Raw genomic sequence first — 22,995 nt, 5'->3', positions numbered from 1 at the left:
TGTTATGATGGCAAGGGGGTGGGGGCACGATGAGAATGAACTCTGGGAACCCTCATGGTGGGATTGGTGCTAAAATATTGTATGTCCAAAACTCAACTATGAATAACTTTTTAAATCAGTGCTTTAAATCATTTCCTTTTTGACTCCAGAGTTAACTAAGACCAATTCATACCTGCCTATCGGGCACCACTGGGAGCTTATTTAAATTTGTTCCTTCTTCAAAAAAGCCCCAAAGCTAGAGCAATACAGTAGGGCATTTGTCTTGCATGTGGTTGACCTAGGTTTGATCCCTGGCATGCCATATTATCCCCAGACCCTGGCAGGAATGATTGAGTGAGCCAGGTGTAACCTCTGAGTAGCAATGTGTGGCCCCAAACCAAAAAACTAACAAACAAAAAAACAAAAATAAGCCCCAAATTCAAAAAAGTACTTTTGTGAAGTTCTGTGTCCAAACCATCTTCCATGTTCTCCAGAGTCACAAATGGTGCCTGAGGCTCTGGTGTCACTCCAATTCCCACAGCTCAGCACACGCAGGGGATACGAACATTAATGGGATGTGGCTAGCATCCCAGTCAACTTCAATCTTGCAAGCACAGTCTTAGGAGAGGCCCAAAACAGGGCAAAAAGACAAAAAAAAAAAAATGCAATCAAGATAAAGGGAAGGAATGGTGCCAGAGCGACACTATAGTGGATAGGTCACTTGTCTTACTTGCAGCTGATCCAGTTTCAATACCCAGAATCCCATATGGTCCCCCAGAGCTTGCTGGGAGTGATTCCAGAATGCAGAGCCAAGAGTAATCCCTGAGCATCACTGCATATGCCCCATCCCCAAGAAAAACAACAACAAAAAAGGGAGGGGGAGATCATATCTTGAAACAATTTTATTCAAATTTTTGAATACACTTTTATCTTTCGAGCACTCACATGGCTGAAAGGAATTACTGACATGTTTGACAGAATCACTGTCAACACAAGATCTTAATTTATATTTTAGAAATAGTGGCCAGGACATGGCTATTGCTGGATAGTGAGAGGGTTCCTGCAAAATTCACTGCATTGATGAAATCTAGTCCCACATGTCAAAGTGGGAAAGGATTGGCCAGAAAAATTCCTTTCCCAATTCCCAAACAAAGCTAAACAGCTTCTAATTTATGTAGGCTGGGGATTGCCCATAAACCTCAATCCCAGATCATCCCTAGGTAATTTGTGGCAAGGCTGGAAAAAAGGAAGATCCAGTTCCCTTCTAGCCAGGTACCTGTCAAACATGTCTCAAGCTGGGAACTCAGGCTGAGAATAGTGGAACAAATGAAATCTCTTGTGGCCCAAATGAGGAGTGACTACTGGCAGATTCTACCCACTACTCTCCCTACGCCCTTAAATAACCTCAGCTCTGTCCTCAGTCTATGGATTTGTCTTTATTAGTGCTGTTGGTTTTTGTTACTACTCAACAATTGGTGGGGGTTCTTAAAAAATATTTTAAATATGAATTCTTCACGTCTACAGTTTTTTTCATGTATGTACTCTATTAGATTTTGTAACAATCTTATGCACACTATGTAAAAATAATACAAAGGTGGCCAGAGCAATAGTACAACAGGTAAGGTACTTGTAAGTAAGTCTGGGTTTGATCCCTGGCAACCATGTTGGTCTCCTAAGGCCTCCAGGAATGACCCCTGATCAGAGCCAGGAATAAGTCTTGAGCACCACCAGGTTGGCCCAAACAAAAAATAAATAAAAATAGGACCAGAGAGATAGAATAGCAAGTAAAGCACTGATGCACTCCATTCAGGTTTGCTCTTCAGCATCCCATATTCTGCCTCCCCACCCAATCCTGCCAGGAGTAATCGTGAGCACAGAGCCAGGAGTAAGCCCTAGCATAGGAAAATGTCCCTTGTATCTTATAACCTCATAAAATTAACTTTCTTTATAAGGAAAAAAATATTTATTTTTATTTTATGTTCTTTAAAAGCGTAAGAAACCTTGTTCAGTTTTGTTTTTTGGTTTTGGGGCCACACTCGGTGATGCTCAGGGGTTACTCCTGGCTATGTGCTCAGAAATCACTCATGGCTTGGGGAACCAGATGGGACGCTGGGGGATCGAACCCTGGTCCATTCTAGGATAGCACATACAAGGCAAATGCCCTATTGCTTGCGCCACCGCTCCAGCCCCAAGTATAAGGAAACTTGTAAGTGTCTAGTCTTTAATGCTCACAGAACTCTGTGAAGCTAACTAGACCCAGAACTTATTCTGGGAAAAAAGTTTTGCTTTATTTTGTTTATTTTTTTTTCCAACCACACTGGATGATATTTTGGGCTTACTCCTAGCTCTGAACTCAGGAATTCTGTACTTAGGAATGCTGGCAAGTGCTTGAGGGATCATATGGGATGCCAGTGATCAAACCTAATTTGGCTGAATGTAAGGCCCTACCCATTGTATTACTACTCTGGCCCTGAGGAGGAGTAATTTTTCTGAGATGCAATTTTTCTGAGACCTTTCTTTAGTTTGTTGATGCAGTAAGTCTGCTTGGAATCCATCTCTATATAGTCTCTCTGTACAGCACATCAAACTTTCCTTAAAAAAAAAAAAAAAAAAAAAAGGCCCAGAGCTAGAGGACAACAGGTAGGGTACCTGCCTTGAATGAGGCTAACCTGGGTTTGATGGCCAGCATCCCATAAGTCCCCTGAGAACTGCCAGCAGTAATTCCTGAGTGCAGAATCAAGAGTAGTCTTTGAGCATCTGTATTTTATCTTGAGTACTGTATTTTATCTTGATGTTCAAGTGTATTTTTGGAGAGTTGTACAAAGCAATAATGATTTTTCTTGTTTTAATCATTATTTCCTTATTTGAGGGTACTTACTTTAAATAATTCCCTTACTATTTAGTGTGTTTGTGCTTCCTCTATTCTTTATTTTTATTTTGTTAGCCCACTTATTCAGAAAGGCCAATAAACTTACAGGAAGAGAAAAACATTGGTGGTAGAAAGAATGCAGCAAAGAAAGAACAAAAGTTGGGCCTTTGAGCAGATATCTGGATTATGAAGCTATAGTATATGTACACAGTGGGTTACTACATAGCCATTAGAAAAGATAAAAACATAAATCTGCTGACACATGAATGGATTGGAGGGTATCATGCTGAGTGAAATGAGGCAGAGGGAGAGGGACATACACACAATGACACAGACAGACACAGACACTCATTTGTGGAATATAAAGAAACACTATAATAGAATAATGCCCAAAAACAGTAGACACAAAGGCCAAGAGGACTGGTTGATCCTTTGCAGGAAGCTTGCCACAGTGGGCGCATGAAATGGACCACTGTGACAATGACAGGGAAAATAGACAATTTTGATGACAAGTGGGTACTAAAAGAAGAGAAAGTGGGGGCTGGAGAGATAGCACTGCGGTAAGGCATTTGCCTTAGATGCAGAAGGACGGTGGTTCGAATCCCGGCATCCCATATGGTCCCCCAAGCCTGCCAGGAGCGATTTCTGAGCGTAGAGCCAGGAGGAACCCCTGAGCACTGCCGGTGTGACCAAAAAAACCATAAAAAAAAAAATAAATGCTTCTAAGAAGGGAAAGTGATATGCATGATACCCTTTCATTAACAGTATTGTAAACATTGGTGCCTAAATGAAAAAATAGTAAAAAAAGAAAAAGTACCTGCAACAGAGGTAAGCCAAAGGTGGGGGCAGGGGACTGGAGACATTGGTGAAAGGAAGGGGATACTAGTGAAGATAGTGTTAGAACACTGTATGTCTAAAACTCAGTCATGAATAACTTGTAACTTGGTAATCACGATGATTCAATAAGTTAAAAAAAAAAAAGGAAAAGAATGGGGTCTGGAGCAACAGCACAGTAGCAAGGTGTTTGCCTTGCACAAAGCCAACTCAGAACAAAATCCAGTTCAATTCCCAGCATCCCATATGCTGAGCACAGAGCCAGGAGTAACCCTGAGCGCCTCCGGGTGTGACCCCCAAAAAACGAAAAAACAAAAAAAAAACAAAAAAAAAAGTTGGGCCTTCGGCCTCATTTCTGTCTCTCTGGCCCTCATGTACAGGCTTTGGCCAGTTTGACCTTCTCTGTGCCCTTTTACCTTATTTAAGAGGGCACAATAGAAGATTCCTGAGTCTGGGGGAGCTGCTTCAGTGCCCCTTTGCCATAAAGTCCATGCACAAGACCATCCCCCTTGCTGGGCATTCACATACTTTTTGAACACAAGAGTCACAGAGACATCAGAAATTATAAAGGTCTTTAAAAAAAATTACAATCTGTACAAGAAATAAGCCTTGAGTGACAGTCTTATCTGCTGCCCACCCTGTAGGAAATAGAGGCCACAGTTCTTCAGCAGTTCCAACAAAGCCCCTAGAAGGCCAAGCCGAGGTTCTTCACTGCATGTGCCCCCAAATAAATCCCTTTCCAAAGGGTGACTCCCAGCGAACCTCATCAAGAGAAATTCATCTTGACGTCCAGCAGCCTTGAGGAGGGCAACTCTACCAGAGTCACTGTTCTGACCTCTAGTCCTGGGGCCCCCATTAGCTCTCACCAGCACCACCTTTACTGGGCCCTGAGCCTTTGCCAGCAGTCTGTATCTCGGAGGAGCGGGACGCCTGCTTGGGTAGGCGGATGGGGACGTAGCTGTTGGAGGCACAATGTTCCTTCAAGTACTCACCGCCTTTCTCCTCATATTCCTTTCTGGTGACCCACACGCTGTTGTCCTCCAGGTGGTCCAGGGCCCAGTCCCGAGCCCCGTACCAGGCGTCCAGCACGGGGTTAGAGGCCAACTGTACCTACAACATGAAAGATGAGGATGCTTATCAGGGCACAAAGAATAAGCAGGCAGCAGGCCAGTTCTAATCTCTAAAATAGTTTGTTTTAAGGCCCATCAAGTACTCAGAGATCACTCCTGACATGGCTTGGGCAACACAAGGCAAGCAAGCACCATATCTACAGTACTACTGCTCTGGGCACCTTCTACAATTCCTTATTTCATTGTTTTTGGTTTTTGAGCCACACTCAGTGGTGTTCATGAGTTATTCCTGGCTTTGTGTTCAGGGGTCACTCCTGATGGTACTCAGGAGAATATAAACATCAGGGACAGGCTGACCATATGTAAGGCAAGCACCTTAACCCATACTATATCCCAAGCCACCACTTTCTTTTTTCATTTTGGGGTGGGGTACACCTGGCTCTATGCTGAGATGCCACATCTGGTGATGCTCAGGGACTGTATGTTGCACCAGGGTCCAAACCTTACATTTATCTCCAGTGCAAAATCCACTACATCCCCACACCTGAGCACAAAGGTACCAGAGATCCTAAAAGTAGCACTCCCTTTTGCTCACAGTAAACCTGTTCTGGTTTTTTTTTTTTTTTTTGCCAACACAAATCTGGCTACTCCACGTCAGTGTGAGTGGCAGCTCTCCAGAGTGGCACATTGGCATCAGGGAAATGTATGCTGAGAGCTAATATGTGCTCATGGGGTACAGTGCTATGTGGTGCTTAGGCCTGGTCAGCCAGGAATTTCCCTCAGCTGGTGCTGGGGTGACCTGTCCCTGAGAGAAAACATGCACTGACATAGACTCTTCATTCTTTGGGTCCCTGCCTGATAATTTCCACTCCCAATTACATCCAACCCCATTCCTTTATCCACCACAAGAATTCCAGGTCAAAATGGTAGGTTCAGAATATTCTGGAGTAAAGGAAAGGAAACAAAGTATAACAAGTAGGGAGATGGAGGAAGAGGAAACGGAAGGAGAAACACAAGTCCAGCTGCCTGGCATGACCAACACAGGCGAGGGTTTCCAGGACCAGAATGAAGAAGAATCAGTGAGAGATTTATCCAGTTCCTGGTCTGCTCCAGGCCCAGGACAATCACTCCTCAAATATTCTTCATCCAGAGAGCCTTCATTAATAAGATGCAAGGACAGGAGCAGTGGTCTACAACCACTGGTCTCCAGGCATAGAAAGGCTAAACACAACTGATCACCACCTTGATTATACCCACCAGTCTGTGGCAGCTGCAGGTCTACAAGTGTGAAAAAGCTCAAGAAGGATGGACTAGAAATATGTATGATTTGCTATCAATACAGGAAAACAGCACACTTTGGAAATGTTCCCCATTGGTTCATTAAGCCATCAAAATAACTTGAGAAATGGGGGGAAAACAAAACCCTACAAACATGTTTCCCCTTTCTTCACTGGGGCTTGCTGAAACAATCTGATTGTTTGCACTATCCTCCTTCCTTCCTTTTCCTTCCTTCCTTCCTTCCTTCCTTCCTTCCTTCCTTCCTTCCTTCCTTCCTTCCTTCCTTCCTTCCTTCCTTCCTCCCTCCCTCCCTCCCTCCCTCCCTCCCTCCCTCCCTCCCTCCCTCCCTCCCTCCCTCCCTCCTTCCTTCCTTCCTTCTTTCCTTCCTTCCTTCCTTCCTTCTTTCCTTCCTCCCTCCTTCCCTCCCTCCCTTCCTTCCTTTTTTTGGTTTTTGGGTCACACCCGGCACCGCTCAGGGGTTACTCCTGGCTCTACACTCAGGAATCGCTCTTGGCAGGCTCGGGGGACCATATCGGGTACCGGGATTTGAACCACCGACCTTCTGCAGGCAAGGCAAATGCCTTACCTCCATGCTATATCTCCAGCCCCTGCACTATTTCTAAAGGCAGTGTGTAAGAGCTGTGCAATCTTCAGGCCTTTCAGGGTTCATGACTGAGCCCTACTTCCCACCCTAAGAGTGAGCGGCTGTGGAGGGAAGCTCGGCATGCTATAGTGACAGTGACATGTAAGGAGCACAAATCAGGTTTGCTAGTGACTATAGATTTGGCAGTGAGACAGTGGGGCACCCACACCACATAGTCATGAAAGCAAGGTTTCAGAAGCATAATGATAGGGAGAAATGTTTGTGACAAGAGATATGAATCCAGGTTACAAAGCAGGAGATGCTCATCTGCATCAGAACAGCTCTGCTCTAGGAGAAGCTCGCCTGAGCAGAACCACCAGGTTCAGGGTGCATCCGCTCACCTTTGTCCATCGAACTAATGTTACCACATATATAAAACATGTCTTCTGGAGAGATAGTACTGTAGTTAGGGCACTTGGGTTACATGTGAACAATCTCCACTTGATCCCTGGAACACCATCTGGTCACCCAGCCTTCCAGAAGTGATGATCCCTGATCACAGGGCCTGGAGTAAGCCATGAGCACCACTAACTGTGGGCCAAAAACTAAAGAACAAACTTGACTTCCATTCTGCTTTACACATTAAATAAACAGGCCAGGGAGATAGTGCAAAGGCCTGGTACACAGGCTTTGCCTTCAGAAGCCCTGGGTTTGATGCCTGACATTGCATGGTTCCCCCAAACACCACAGAAGTGGCACCTGAAGTGCCACATATGGCACAGAAGTCTTGGGTAAAAAAAGGAAAAAAAAAATTAAGATGAGAAGGAAAGTTTGTTATGATAGTTAAGATAGTAAGAGCGGTTATCTCTGAAGGATGAAATTATCCTCTCTGGAGGATGTAACTTTACTCATTCACATTTTACATTTTTGGAATAAAGATTAATACATGATATTTTAAAAACAGAAAGTTACACAAATAACCTAAAAGGTACCTGAAAAGAAGACTGAAAGGGTCTCATCTCTAAAAGCTCCTTTTCGATTCGAACTTTCATCCCGGGGTACATCATGTTCCCCCCTGTGAGAAATACGTTTTGAACCAGCAACTCCTGAATATCCTTCGGGTACCTAGGTGAGAAGTGACCATACAGGTGAGTCCAAACAGCATGGACCTGAGTATACATACAGTTGCAAGATGTGGAAATGGGAGCAGTGGTCAGGGGGAGCAACCAGAAAAGCACAGGCCGTTTTGTCTGAAACTTCTTTCAGCCAGGGGATGAGGCTGCAGTGGTGGGCACATCGTTTGCCTGATACCGGGCTCTGGGATCCATCCCCATCTCCACAGGAGCACACCATGTGAATGTTGTTCTCCCTGCCATAATGCAAAACAGAAATAACACTACAAAAACCCTTCCTTCTATTTTTGCATGTCCTTACAGAATACCAACTGTCTACCGTGACTTCAATCCAAATGGCCAATTCATTTCCTTAGCATGACTCATTCTGCTCCTTTCTAACATATTTTTAAAAACTGACTTTAAGGTTCTAAGTGATAGCACAGAGGTAGGGTGTTTGCCTTGCACACAGCCAACCTGGGATGAATCCAGGTTCGATCCCCAACATCTCATATGGTCCCCCGAGCCTGCCAGGAGAGACTGCTGAGCGCAGAGCCAGGAGTAACCCCTGAAAGCTGCTGGGTGTGGCCCCAAAACAAAAACAAACAAACAAAAACTGACTTTAAGGCAGGAATGATAGTAGAGCGGGTAAGGAATTTGCCTTGCACATGGCCAACCCAGGTTCAATCCCTAGCATCCCATATGGTTTCCTCCAGCCTTCCAGGAGTGACTCTGAGTGTAGAGTCAAGAGGAATCTCTGAGCACTGCCAGGTGTGACCCCCCCACAAAAATAACCTGACTTCACAGAGAAAGAATTCACAAATATTCTGATGAAATCGGACATGTTAACCCTCAAGACAATCAATATGCAAAATATCTCCATCATCCCCCAAAAGTTCTCCCTCCCTTTCGAGGCTCTATACACTTAATTTTTTCCATTTTAAAATAATGAGCTGGGGCCAGAGAGCTAGTACAGTGGTAGGGTGTTTGACTTGCACGCAGCAGAGCAAGGATGGATGGTGGTTCAAATCCCGGAGTCCCATATGGTCCCCTGTGCCGCCAGGAGCAATTTCTGTGTGCAAAGTCAGGAGTAACCCCTGAATGCTGCTAGATGTGACCCAAAAAAACAAAAAATAAAAAATAAAAACAAGAAATAAAATAACAAGCTGGACTATACACAGGTCTGATCACTTCTCATGCACTGTTAAGAACAAAGTTCAAAGCCCCTCAAACATAGCAGCTGTCACAGCTATTCAATCTCACTTGCAGTCTGTATCCATCATCACTTCCAGCTGTGTCTGGACAGTGACGTCCCAGAGGTGCAATGAGGACTGTGTGGTGCAGGCATTTGAACCCAGGACTCCCATAGCAAAGCCTGCGTTCTAGTCCTGAGAGCACTTCCCTGGCCCTCCATCCCATTTGATCTACAGGCAGAGCCCTACAGATCATAATCTCTAAGGATGCAGCATTAATTAAGAAAACTTCAGTGGGGTCGGAGAGGTAGCATGGAGGTAGGGCGTTTGCCTCGCATGCTGAAGGATGGTGGTTTGAATCCCGGCATCCCATATGGTCCCCTGCCAGGAGCGATTTCTGAGCAGAGAGCCAGGACTAATCCCTGAGCACGCTGCCAGGTATGACCCAAAAACTAAAAAAAAGAAAAAAAAAAGAAAAAGAAAACTTCAGTGTAGGAAAACGAATGCCTGAATGGGTGGTGCAGAAAGGTAGTGATGCAAACAGAATGTCTGCAAGCTTTGCATGGCAATTTCTATGGTAACTCAGAATTACCGGCCTTCGACAATATGAAGGCTTATACATTTCACATGGTGCTCAATTTGTTAAGCTCCTTGACCCAATGAGCATGTCTAGTTTCATAAAAGAACTACTGAGCCAAACTGGGTGCTAAAAGTAGATAAAGTGATATGTATGATACCCCTTCAGTAACAATACTGTAAACCACAGTCTGTAGGAGGGAGGAAAGAAGGGAAGAAGGGAAGTGGGGGACAGAGAGAGAGATGTGTGCTTCAGAGGCAGGAAGGAGAGAGGGAGAGGACAGCAGGAGGAACAGAAGGAAAACTGGGGACACTGGTGGCAAGAAATGTGCGCTGGTGAAGGGTGTTGTATATTTAATCAGATCAAATTTGATCACGTAATCAAATTTGTAACTGAGAAAAAACAACTATTATGAACAACCTTGAAACCATGGTGTTTAAGTAATTTTTTAAAAAAACCTACTGAGGGGCCAGAGAGATAGTATGGAGGTAAGGCATTTGCCTTGCGTGCAGAAGGTCGGTGGTTCGAATCCTGGCATCCCATATGGTCCTGCCAGGAGTGATTTCTGAGCATAGATCCAGGAGTAACCCCTGAGCGCTGCCAAGTGTGACAAAAAACAAAAAACCCTACTGAACCCAGCACCCAAGCAAAGGGACACCCACTCAAACCAACACCTTGTCCCCTGCAATAAAATACAACTAACACCCCTGCTGGCTCATGCTATGTGACCCTCCTTATCACCTCTCCCAACGTGAACTGTTGTTTGATACCGGACTTAGTTCCAAAAGGATCCCCACTTCAAGAACTCTACCCAAGACCTCTCTGCCAGAAATCTTTTCTCAATCTCAAGATGGCCAGGGTATGTGATGAAAATTTGCCCTGGAGTCCACACCCCACAAGAAAATCTCAAAAGACAATGTGGAAGCCTATACTTCCTTCATAAATTTAAGACCTATATAATACTATCTCTTAACCTGTTTTCCCCCAAATGTAAGGTACTCTCCTGCACCACTTTGTTCCTTTTATTACTTTTTAAATTAATTTCAAAAATTATTTTTTCTTTATATACATGTAAGCATATATTTTTTTTATTTTTTGTCTTGTTTCTGTTTTCTTCTCTTTCCAGCCCCCAATGCACCAGCAATATAATGTAACACCATTTCTTCCTGCAAAGGCATACTAAAAAAGGGGAAATCTTACATATAAAAACAAGCTCTTATCTACTAGGAATAAGAACTCATACATTTTTACAATACAGGGGTACCTCCCACCTTGAGCATAGGTCATGTGGAACCAACTTGGACCCCAGGTAATTAGACATCGACCGTCCAGCCTTAAACCCTGGATCCCAGACATAGAAAAGACACAGTTCTCCACAACAGCTCTAGGAACTAAATTCCCTCCAGGACATCCTTAATACTGCTTTGGCACCAACATGTGCCAGTTCTAATAAGATGTCCTGACAACGAGGAAATGGGAACAACTTGATCTAAGAACAGGCTATCTTACCTCACCATCTAACGATAAGACAAAATCAGAAGACTTGTCACCCTTTGATCTCTGCAAAAGTCAAGATCGATATCTACAGATGACTGACTGTGACAACCATGACTGGGCAGAATGTATCCTGGAACCAACAAAAAAGCCCTAGCCTAGGTTTTGGTCTATCTGTACAACAACCAAGATCTCTAATTCCAGAGGTCTGACTGATACAATTGCAACTGAATGGGTCTCCTGGAAACATAATGAAAGACTCTATCCCAGGCTCCATACTAGGATTAGGCACAAGACCACCAACTACAGAAAATGAATTAAAACGACAGAAGAAACAGAACTTCTAGAATCACGAAGAAAGACTTTATCATAAGCTCCATTCCTTGACCTGTGCAGACACCAAGATCTCTAGATATAGAGGTCCGATTTTATCACTCATGACAGAGCAGAAGCCTTCCATATACCACAGAGGCACTGAGGGGAGAGTAAATGAACATGCAAGGAGTGTATAGTTATTCCCATGACAGTATACTTCAAGGGTGGAGAAACCCTGCATCTCTACTTAGGCCAAGGGAATTCCCTTTCTAATGTCACCAATATTTACTGTGCCTATGCAGGGAAAAAAAAAACCAGCACAAAATAATCTTTTTTATTTATCTATTTTTTTAATTTCTTTGTTTCGGTTTGGATATTGAAGTTGTCTCTAATTTTTTTCTCCTATTTGCACTCTGTTATGTTTTTATTTCAGGACGGTGGTTATTAAGTGGTGTTTGTCTTTATTGCTGTAGTGCTCACTGGAATTTCTTTTTGATATTTCCTTTTGTATTGCTGTGGTGTTTCACTTTCTTTTTCCCTTTCTGCTCTCAAACTGAGGTTGAGAGCCTCTAGAAGGACTCCGTCAATATTCGGCTTATTTGATTTTTATCCCATTTAATTGCTTTTCTTTTCTTCAAACAAAACCACATAATTTGAACTACCTAGTTCCGCCTCTCAAATAGAGGGGGAAATAATGGAGAGTACCAAGACCAAAAGGTTGTATGATCACTAAGTAGTAAGCTAGACACAGAGGAGACCACTTATACTAGTAGCCCGGGGGGTGAAGGTGGTGGATATGGGATGCAAGATGGGAACGGGGGTGGAGGGAGGACAACTTTGATGATGGGAATGCCCCTGATTTAATGTTAATATGTACCTAAAATATTACTGTGAAGGATATGTAAGTCATTTTGGTCAAAATAAAAATTATTAATAATAAAAAAAAAACTACTGAGCCATGGGCTAGGAAGATAGCCGACAGAGTGCTCACACATCCTTTGCCTGCTGAAAGTCCAGGATTCATGCCCAACATCATGTGGTCTCCTGGGCATCGATGTGAGCTGTCCCTGAGAACCAAGTAGCCCCAAAAATCAGCAGGTAAGGCCCAAACCACCTTCTCTCCAACAAATGATTACAGAATCTTCTTGGGAGCACAGTGAGCCTACAGAAACAAGAGTGAGTAAAACAGATTTTGCAATGCCTGACTGTCAAATGAGCCAAGCCAAGGAAGCCACCCCGCGTCACCCAGAGAAAAGCAGGTAAGACATGAGGCTCACCTGTCCAGAATGTATTGCAGGGTCTCGGCGACACCAGCCTGATCCTCTCCTATCAGTGAAGGCTGGAAAAGAATTTCTGGGGCGCGTATCCTCTCTGTCCCCACAAACAGCTGATGATACACTGCCAAGTTAAACACGGGCTTTAAAAACCCAAGGTTTAGAAGATATTTTTAGGCCATAATATATCTCAGTTGCCAGTTTTCTCAAATTGCCTTTCTTATTCCAACAGAGCTCTGCCCTTTGTCCATGCCTCAATTACCCTTTCTCTTAGTCCTGAATTGACGACTCAATTTTCAAGACCTGAGTGAGCTTTTACAAATAGGCCTCACTCAGGTCTATGGTCCCTGATATACAAAAACATTCCCAAAAAATCTGTGAGAAGCCTCATCTAAGACCTGGTCCTGCATGGAACTTAGTTCAGCAGTCCTGCTGCCTGCCATCAAGAACATTCTCCCTTGCAAGTCCTATCACGATGATGACAGAACCACAGACTCAAGGGTGATGCTCAAAAACCATCATTAAAACAACACCTGCAGGTCTAAGAGTCCTGGGGACTTACCCTAGACCAGTGATGGCTAACCTTTTTGAGCTCGAGTGCCCAAACTGCCGCACAATGTCTGGTCCTCCCAATGGCCAGTCCAGCCCTGTTGCCAGGTGAGCTGCAAAGCAGACACTAGCACACTCCCCTCCCACTATGCCACATATCTTAATTGTGGATCTTCCTGAGTGCCAGCTGCAAGGCCTTTGCGTGCCACCGCTGGCACCTGTGCCATAGATTCGCCATCGAGGCCCTAGACTCTTCAAGGCAGGCGGAGATCCAGAGATTAGAAAAATCCTAGTGCTGAAACCCTAATCCATCACTAGGGAAATAATCCCTGGTTTAGAAAGTTTTGAGTGCTGGCTCTCCCCTCAAGAAAATCCAACTGGAAACATGTTCCTACAGTAGCTGACAAGTCTGGACTGGTCACTATGTCAAGTCTCAACCCAAGCGTGATAGTCCCCAACACTGGGTGACTGGCACCAACCTGGACAGCAGTGACTGGCTTTTCCACTTCCAGCGTGTCCTCAGAAAACAAGGGCTCAAAGTCATTGATGTTTTCCACATCTTCCAAGGTCGGCTCCAAATGTTCCAGCTCAGGGGTCTAGGAATAAAGTGTATAAACAGAAAGAACAAAATAAACAACTGGTACTTCACAAAGCTTTTGTTGTATAAATTTACTGTCAGAAAAAGGAGCCCCAATGTCCTGATACTGCAAAATAAAAAAAAATAAAAAAAAAAAAAGGTAATATGGACACTCTTTTAAACTATTAAAAGAAAAAGAAGCTGACCAGACCCAGAATTAAAAAGCTAAGCAGTGAGGAATAGTCTTTCCCTTCTGATGGGGCAAACAGAGGACCAACTGCCTCTACACAGGGTGGGGAATGACCAGCCATGTAAGGCCCGTGGGATGTGGGATCACGAAGTCTGGCCCTGGTAGACAGGAAACATGTGTGCTTCCCATCAGCTGCCTGCAATGTATATGGCCGTGAGTGATGTGGAAACTATCCAAATCACCCTTGGCCAAAAAATGTTACCCATCACAGTCCCGAAAGCAATGTAAGCACCATGCCCAAGGAAGTGTAAGCTGGTGTTCTCCTGAGCGGCTCAAATGACAAGAGAAATGAATCTGATCTTTTGTAATGCCCCATCTGCCATGTCTGCACTCTACCCCTTAGCAACATCCAGCCCAAGCAAAGCTTTGAGTCACTCCCAAGTATAGATACCAACACCCACAGTTAATCCTGTCAAAGCAGACACACACACCCCCAGGGCTCTGACCAGCAGCCCCCCAGAAGTATCCTCCTGAAGAGCCCTGCACATTGAGACATTTCTTCCTTAGCAACAAGGGATGAGGGGCCTAGCCCCACCAACACCAGGCCTCAGGAAGGGGAATATGGGGACACTTCTGAATTCTGGCCTGGATCAAAGAAGTCTTCGAGGGGCCACTAGTGACAGTCTAGTGGGCAGGGCTGTGCCCCACATTCAAAAACTTCTGGTGAGGAGTATTTTGGGGTGACATCTCATCCCTTTGCCATTCCAACATGGAGGGTGGATTTCTCTATCTGGACTCAGACAGGAGGTAATACTGTTGTGTCTGGGAGAACACTCTGACCACATAGCGCTTACAGGAAGGACTGTCCTGCCTGGGAGGATTTAGGCAGGCAGTCCCCACAGCCGGGCATCTGGAAGAAGATTCTAGCACTTGACTGTCTGGCATGAGTCTCTTCACATTCAGAACCCACGAAGTATGTACCCCCCTTCTTTTTGTTTGTTTGTTGGCCATACCAGTGATGATCAGGCTGATTCCTGGCTCTGAACTCAGAGACCACTCACGGCAGGCTCAGGAGACTATATGGGATGTGGGGATCAAACACAGATCAGCCAACATTGCAAGAGCCCTATCTTCTATAGTAACTCCCTTCTATATATTCTAGAGCCCTGAATCAACTTTTCTGGAATAGTGATTTCCAATGAAGGTCAGTAAGTGTGAAACAACTGCCACCTAGTGCTGTAGAATCATTTCCCAAAACTATCAAGTAGAAGCTGTCATTCAGACTCACTCATAACCAAGGCAATGCCCCTCTACCACCTGGCCCTACCCCACCCCCAAGCCAAGCAATGTTTCTGACTTATAGATCAGGTGAACAAGGAGCACAAACCCAGTCTGGGCACTGGAGACTACTGTGTATAATTGGAAAGTTCCAGATTTTCTGGGAAACAGGACAGCATGGGGATCTTTAGGAGACAAGGCTTGGCTCAGAAATGAGTCACTGTGAACACAAGCAGGGAGACTGGGGGGTCTTGTTCTCTGAACAGGGAGGGCCAAGGCCTTCTATGCCTGGAATCCCTAGCCACTCAGTCCTCACTATGAAAGTGAGGCCATATGAGAGTGGGGAGCCCAGCATTCTGGGAACACAGCATGTGAGTAGATGGCAGAAAATTGGCTTAAGAAAAAAAATGCATCACTTCTAAGTCCTTGTTCTACCTCATGCGGGAATTGTGCAAAAAAAGGGGTAAGGATCTGCCACAAACCTATGCTCAGTCATCATCAACCACTGATTAGCACCCCCATTACCTCTGGTCCAAAATGACAACCAGATCTTTAGATTCACTTGGAAGTGTCTCTGCCACCGTCTTTCACCCTGGTGATCAGCAACTCTCTGCTGATCTGATCACTTGCCCACTTCCAGCCTTGCTTCTCCCCAAATCCATCAGCTAACTGCTAAGCACTAGTCATTTTCCTAACATGCCCCATCCTGTTACAACCCCTCCCCCCATCCCCTACACCCATTCAATACACTCCAACAGCAAGTTCCTTATCTGAAGCACAGAATCCAGGCTGACCAAGAGAAACCTCCCTCCGCTCAGGGCCAGTAGCTGGGGAGGGCTGGGTACACACTCTGCATGCAAGAAATCTGGGTTCAACCCTGGCAACCAATGCCAGGAGTCATCTCTGAGCACAGTCAGTCTGGCCCCAAAACCATAATAAATAAATATTCATAAGGAGGTGAGAGAACATGCAGGAAGTGAGGCTCTTGCCTATGACCTCAGCCTACACTGAGGCTCGATTCCCTGAGCCTGGTTAGGGGTTACTCTTGAGCACAAAAACAGCAACATCCACTGGGTGTGGCCCAAAAAACAAAAACCAAGAGAAAGGAAGAATACCTTAGTATGAATACTTACAGCATCTAGTCTTTCACAACCATCTCAGAGCATTTTGTGAAGAAAAATAGGGGAAAGCCAGGTAGAACATAGGGCTAAAAGGGACCCATGTCCATCTGAGATACCATCTGCTTATGTGAAGCCTCAAGCAACTCCAAGGTCATTGCTAAGCACCTAACATTGCCAGCATGCCTAGCCTTGGCCACAGATAACTTCTGAAAGTACTGGCTTTGGGGTAGATACTACACTGGGTAAGTATCAACCCAATTTGATCCTAGGTGCCTCATCTAGTGTTCCTGGCTCTGCAGCGCAGATGGTCTTTCCAGCACTAACAGGAGTGACTCCTGAGCACAAAGCCAGTCCAGCCCTGTGTGGGTTAAAAATTCAAAAAGTAAAGCTTTAGAACTGCCTCAATTACTCATTTGTGTGGGGAGAGAAAATGCATCTAATTTGTACCTTAGGTCTACTTCTAGGTCAATGCTTGGGGGACCATGAGGTGTCAGGTATCAAACTGGAGCCTCCCAGGTACAAAGCGGGTGATCAGCCCACTGAGCAGTCTCTCTATGTCCTAATGAACCCAAGGCCTCACACATGTAAGGAAAAGCGCAGTCCTTTAAGCTACATCTCCAGTACATCTCCTTTGAGCTACATAAAATTTTTTTTTTTTTTTTTTGGTTTTTGGGCCACACCCGGTAACGCTCAGGGGTTACTCCTGGCTATGTGCTCAGAAGTCGCTCCTGGCTTGGGGGACCATATGGGACGCCGGGGGATCGAACCGCGGTCCGTCTCCTAGGCTAGCGCAGGTAAGGCAGGCACCTTACCTCCAGCGCCACCGCCCGGCCCCTGAGCTACATAAAATTTAAAGAAAATTAATTGTAAAAGGCAAATCCTAACAAGCTAGACTGACTCACTTATCTGGCCCCAGAAGTGCCACACATCAATGAACTAATTCCTTTGTTTTGGAACTCTAAAGACAATGGACTCAGGAACAAACAGTGCATATGTGAACATTCTCCCAATTTTCAAGAGCAGAGAGCAGAAAAAACTCGGGGTCTGAGGAATGTGGGTCTGGATTACACAAAGCCCTGCCCTCGTCCTTCCACAGGCCCACGTGGGCACTTAGCCCACCAGCAGGAAAATCATAAAGGACTAAGAAAGAGCCCAAGTGCTGACTCATAGTTCTCTTCTAGCAAAAAAGAAAGGCTGGCCTGCAATCATCTTAGAGCTATACCACTGGCCATGTCTACAAGTGTGAAGGAGCCATAACCCTGTAGGAAAAGCAAGTTTCTGCCCTAGGGGAACTGAATCTGAGAGAGTGAGTGAATGAATGAGGGGCCAGGAGTGGTTCCTCCAACAGCAAACGTTCTACTCTCAACTGTGTAGGTGTGGGGAGCAGCCCAGGTAGACACAGCATTTCAGGGTTGGTGTATGGGACTCTGTCCACCAGGATGTCCAGGCTCCCCTATTGGGCTGAGGCTGAGTCTTTGCTGCCCCGCCCACACCCCCGCACCCCCTGTACTTTCGTTTTCTAAGTCTGGTCATAATCTCGTCAATGCAGTCTTCTCCAGATACCCCTCCTACCCTCCAGAAGGGTGGGCCCCGGTAAGTGGGCTCTCCGGGTCCTCACACACCTCTGGCTTGCTGTCTACCACATCCACTTCCAGGGCTACTTCGGCTTGAATAATTTTCTGCTTGGCTTGCTCTACTGCCAAGTTGAGCTTCTGGATGTAGGACTGCAGCTCCTCTGGGGAGTCCATGTTCAGCTCCATCAGAGCCTTGTGAAACTGATCCATCTGGCCGTCATCGAGAAGCTCCTGCAAGCAGAGTGGTGGTGATTCAGGCTTCATGACACCAGCACCATTTAGACAGCATTTGGAGGCCCGAGAGAGAAAAATAAAAGCAGGAGAAGCCACCATGCTTCAGTCTGCCTCTGTTTCTCCCTTCTCCTCTTCTTCCCCTATTCTTCCAGAGCAGCACAAACCACCCAGTCACCCTGGCAAGCATCTCACAGCTGCAGCACCCTTTGCTGATGTGATCCAGTTAAGGAAAGACATCAACATGGCAGTACCATTTAGGTGGGGAGAAGTGAGGAAGCCACAGGGAAGAGAGATGAGAGGGTCTGTGGAAATGCTGGGGACATTCTATTTCTTAGAGTGACAGAGCAAGGTTGTAAAAATGAGCCAAATCATATCCTCCTGACACCTTCTCTTTCAACTCATGATGCGACACTTCACGTGTGCTTCCTGGCAGTGCAGAGCCCCAACACCGAACCACCAGCCTAACTGGATGAGTATTAACAGGAGTGGACCTTCCAAAGTGACCCTTTCATTAGCCGAGTATCACTTGAACTTTGTTCCCTTAACCTCCCTCCCCCCCCCCCACAAATTCTGAAGATAGGGCTGGAGAGAAGGCTCAAGGTTTCAAAGGCGGTACACACTGTACATGCAGGAAGCCTGGGTTCAATCCCCAACACTGGACTCCTGAACACCACTGAGAGAAAACCTGAGCAGGTGTCACTCAAAAAACTAACAAACGGCTCTCTGCATCCCTATGTTCACTAATTACAATGATCAGAATCTGGAAGCAACCTAGGTGCAAGCAACCCAGGTGCCTGACAACAGATGAGTGGCTAAAGAAAACTGTGATATAGCTACATAATGGAATACTATGAAACTGTTGGGAAAATGAAGTCATGAAATTTGCTTATACATGGATGGACATGGAGAATATTATGCTGAATGAATGAGTCAGAGGGAGAGGATTAAACGTAGAATAATATCACTCATCTATGGGATATAAGTAAAGTAAAATATAGGGTGGGGATGATATCCAGAGATAATAGAGACCAGTCCAAGGTAGGAAGCTTTGTCACAAAGAGCAGAATGCACTTAAAGTAGAGAAGTATGAAAGTGACATGCCTGGCACCCTTTCATTAATAGTAGTGCAAACCACAATGATGGGAGTAGGGGGGAGAGAGGAAGGGGGAAAGAGAGAGAGAGAGAGAGAGAAGAAAAAGGGAGAGGGAGAGAGAGAGAGAGGGAGAGAAGAGAGAGAAAAAAAGAGAGAGAGAGAAGTATAATACTTGCCCTGGAGGCAGAAAGGGAGAGTTGTGGGAGGAAAGAGGGCATCAGGGAGAGTGAAAGGGAAACTAGGGACATTGGTAGCAGGAAATGTGAACTGGAAGGTTGTTGTACATTGTGTGATAATCATGAACAACTTTATTTATAGAAAAATAAACTGTAGTATAAACAACCTTATAACCATGGTGTTTAAATAAAAATAAATAAAACTCAAAGAAAAAGTTTCTAAGAAGCAAACATCACCCGGAAAACAAAAGGCAGATAGGGACACCACCATAAGTGAGAATTACAGGCTAATATAAACACAGATGAACACAGATGAAAGGTTCTTAAAGAATACTAGCAAATAGGGGCCCAGAGAGATAGCACAGCGGCATTTGCCTTGCAAGCAGCCGATCCAGGACCAAAGGTGGTTGGTTCGAATCCCGGTGTCCCATATGGTCCCCCGTGCCTGCCAGGAGCTATTTCTGAGCAGACAGCCAGGAGTAACCCCTGAGCACTGCCGGGTGTGGCCCCCCCCCCCAAAAAAAATGACAGAACTAGGGGCTGGAGAGGTGGCACTAGAGGTAAGGCATGTGCCTTGCAAGCGCTAGCCAAGGAAGGACCGCGGTTCGATCCCCTGGAGTCCCATATGGTCCCCCAAAGCCAGGGGCAATTTCTGAGCGCTTAGCCAGGAGTAACCCCTGAGCATTTAATGGGTGTGGCCCAAAACTCCAAAAAAAAGATAAAAATAAAAAAAAATAAATGACAGAACTAAATATCCAAGCCAGAGTCAACAACAATAAAATTATGCCACCCAAACGTCAACAAACTTTAAAAAGTGTGTTACAGGGGGCCAGAGTGAAAGTACAATGGATAGGGAGTTTGCCTTGCACACTGCCGACCCAAGACCAACTCAATTTCAATCTCCAACATCCTATATATTCCCTGAGCCTACTAGGACCGATTCCTAAGCTCAGAACCCTGAGTATCGCCAGGTGTGGTCCCCAAACCAAAAGCCAAACACATAAAAACAGGCGCCTGAGAGGCCAGCGAGGTGGTGCTAGAGGTAAAGTGTCTCTGCCTTGCAAGTGCTAGCCAAGGAAGGACTGCGGTTCGATCCCCAGGCGTCCCATATGGTCCCCCAAAGCCAGAGGCAATTTCTGAGCACTTAGCCAGGAGTAACCCCTGAGCATCAAATAGGTGTGGCCAGAAAAAAAAAACAGGTGCCTGTTATGATAGACTGAGGCAGGGAGTGGTGGTATGGGATGGACTCTGGGAACATTGGTGGAGGGAGATTGACTCTGGTAGTGGGGTTGGTGTTGAAATATTTTATTACTAAAACTCAACTACAAATAACTTTGTAAATTACAATGCTTCAAAAAATTAAAAACAAACAGACAAACAAACAACTTCCAAAGAACAAAACATGAAAAATGTCAGGAACAGATAGTATAGAAGTTAAGGCACTTGTCTTGTATGCAGCCAACCCTGGTTTGTATCTCTGGCACTGTATGTGGCCCCTCAAACACTGCCAGGGCTCACACCTGAGCAGAGAGCCAGAAAACCCCTAAGTATGGCTGGGTAGACCCAAAACAAAACAAACAAAAAATTAAAAAACAAGGGGCCGGAGAGATAGCACAGCGGTAAGGCGTTTGTCTTGCAAGTGGCCGACCAGGACCACAGTGGTTCAAATACTGGCATACTATATGGTCCCACCATGCCTGCCAGGAGTAATTTCTGAGCGCAGAGCTAGGAGTAACTCCTGAGTGCTGCCGGGTGTGGCCCCAAATCCTATACAAATAAACAAACAAACAAATAAATAAAAAACAGGATGGGAAGAAGAGGTTAAAAGGAACAAGTTGGGGTGGAACTATAGTATAGTAGAGAGAGTATTTGCCTTGCATGCAGTCAACCTGGGTTCGATACCTTGCATCCCATATGATCCACTAACCTGCCAGCAATGATAGTACTGAGTGTAAAGCCAGGAGCAACTCCTGGCTTTTTTGGTCCATCAGGTGTGGCCCAAAAAGCAAAACCAAAAAAAAAGAAAAAAGAAAAAGATACAGAGGGCTGAAGCGCTACTACAGCAGGTAGGGTGCCTGACTTGCACATGGCGAGCTGGGTTCCTTCCTGGGTATCCCATATGGTCTCCCAAGCTGGACCAGTGTGATTCCCTGAGCACAAAGTTCTGAGACAGCTAGTATGGTCAAAATTATAAATAAAATAAAAGGGCATCTCTACTCAAGCTGGAGCACATAACCCTTTAGAAAGGCCTGCTGTTATTCAATCTCTGTGCTGAGGATGCTGAGATGGTTGCCTGAAACTCGATGAAGAGAAGAATATTCAGAGCAAGAAGGTGCTGACCTGAACATAGAGCAGCCGGTCCAGTCGCTCCTGGTCCAGCTGCAGCTTCTCTTCCCGCCGGCGGGCGTTGAGCTCCTGCAGTCGTCGAAGCTGCTGCTGCCGCCGCTCCTGCCTCTCCTCTGAGGTCAGTGTGCTACCCAGGAGCTTGTTGGAGAATGGAAGCTGCATCTTATGAACATTGTTTTCATAATAATCAGGACACCGCCATTTCTGCAATTCTTCCAAGGAAGGATTTTGAAAATTATAAAATAGAAACACTATTAGCAGAGAAAAGAGAAAGTCGATACCTCAGGTTCAAACCTGGATAAAACAGAAGAAGTGCACACAAGATCCAGCTCCACCCAAGCAATGAAATGCAGTGAGAACATTTGGATGTAAGATCAGTGGGTCTGTTTTAAAAGCCTGAAGTGAGAGCACAGAGGGTATGGCTCTTGCTTTGCAAATGGTCAACCCAGGAGGAACCCTGAGCATCAAAGGGTATGACCCAAACACTAGGGGAAAAAAAGACCTGGTCAATAGAGTGTATACACACACACACACACACACACACACACACACACACACACACACACAACCCGACCCACCACCCGGTCAATAAAATGTGTGTACACACACACACACACACACACACATATGCACACCCGGTCAATAGAGTGTGTACACACATACACACACACACCCTACCCATCCACACACAGAGTTCAGACGGCAGACAGAAATTTCACACACACACACACACACACACACACACACACACACACACACACCACCCATACACACACAGAGTGTAGACAGCAGACAGAAATCTGGCACTTCAGGGAAAAAAAGCACAACAAAAATGATAGGAGCTAGAGAGAGAACACAGGGCCTAAGACACAAGCCTTGGAAAGGCTGACCCAAAGTAGATTCCCCAGTATCCTATATGTCCCTGAGGCCTGCCAGGAGTGATTCTCGAAACCCAGAGCCAATAGTAAGCCCTGAGCACTGCTGGGTGTGGCCCCCTCAAACAAACAAAAACTATGTCTGACAATTGAAAGTGAGCCATGATACTCTGGCTGCCTGGGTAAAGAATGGCTCAGACATATCACATGGGAGAAAGGACTTGGGAGCAGCTGGTGGCACATGTCCTTCCCCACTCAGGCAGTGAAGTAGCAACTCTGAATCCCTAGAGCAAAGTGGGCAATACCACCCCTAAAAGGAAGAGGGAGGGAATTCATTGGAAGAACCCCAAGGATCAAGGTGCAATTAGGGAGCATTTTCTTTTTTGGTTTTTGGGACATACCTA

At 45.4% G+C, this 22,995-nt stretch overlaps 1 protein-coding gene across 1 annotated transcript in view; it reads right to left on the bottom strand.

Moving 5' to 3' along the window:
• Positions 1-4,240: 4,240 nt before the first annotated feature.
• Positions 4,241-22,995, bottom strand: part of ACTR5 (actin related protein 5) — a 33,767-nt gene continuing 15,012 nt past the window's right edge. Inside the window, exons 4-9 of the mRNA XM_049780529.1 lie at positions 21,711-21,928; positions 17,916-18,098; positions 13,607-13,723; positions 12,582-12,721; positions 7,606-7,738; positions 4,241-4,792 (exon numbers count right to left, since the gene is read on the bottom strand). Of these exons, the coding sequence (XP_049636486.1) occupies positions 4,538-4,792; positions 7,606-7,738; positions 12,582-12,721; positions 13,607-13,723; positions 17,916-18,098; positions 21,711-21,928 (1,046 nt within the window). The 3' untranslated portion in view covers positions 4,241-4,537. The remainder of the gene's footprint in view (positions 4,793-7,605; positions 7,739-12,581; positions 12,722-13,606; positions 13,724-17,915; positions 18,099-21,710; positions 21,929-22,995) is intronic.

Source organism: Suncus etruscus, chromosome 9 (genome assembly GCF_024139225.1).
Source record: "Suncus etruscus isolate mSunEtr1 chromosome 9, mSunEtr1.pri.cur, whole genome shotgun sequence".
Lineage (NCBI taxonomy): Eukaryota > Metazoa > Chordata > Mammalia > Eulipotyphla > Soricidae > Suncus > Suncus etruscus.
This window is presented reverse-complemented; position numbering and strand designations above follow the sequence as displayed.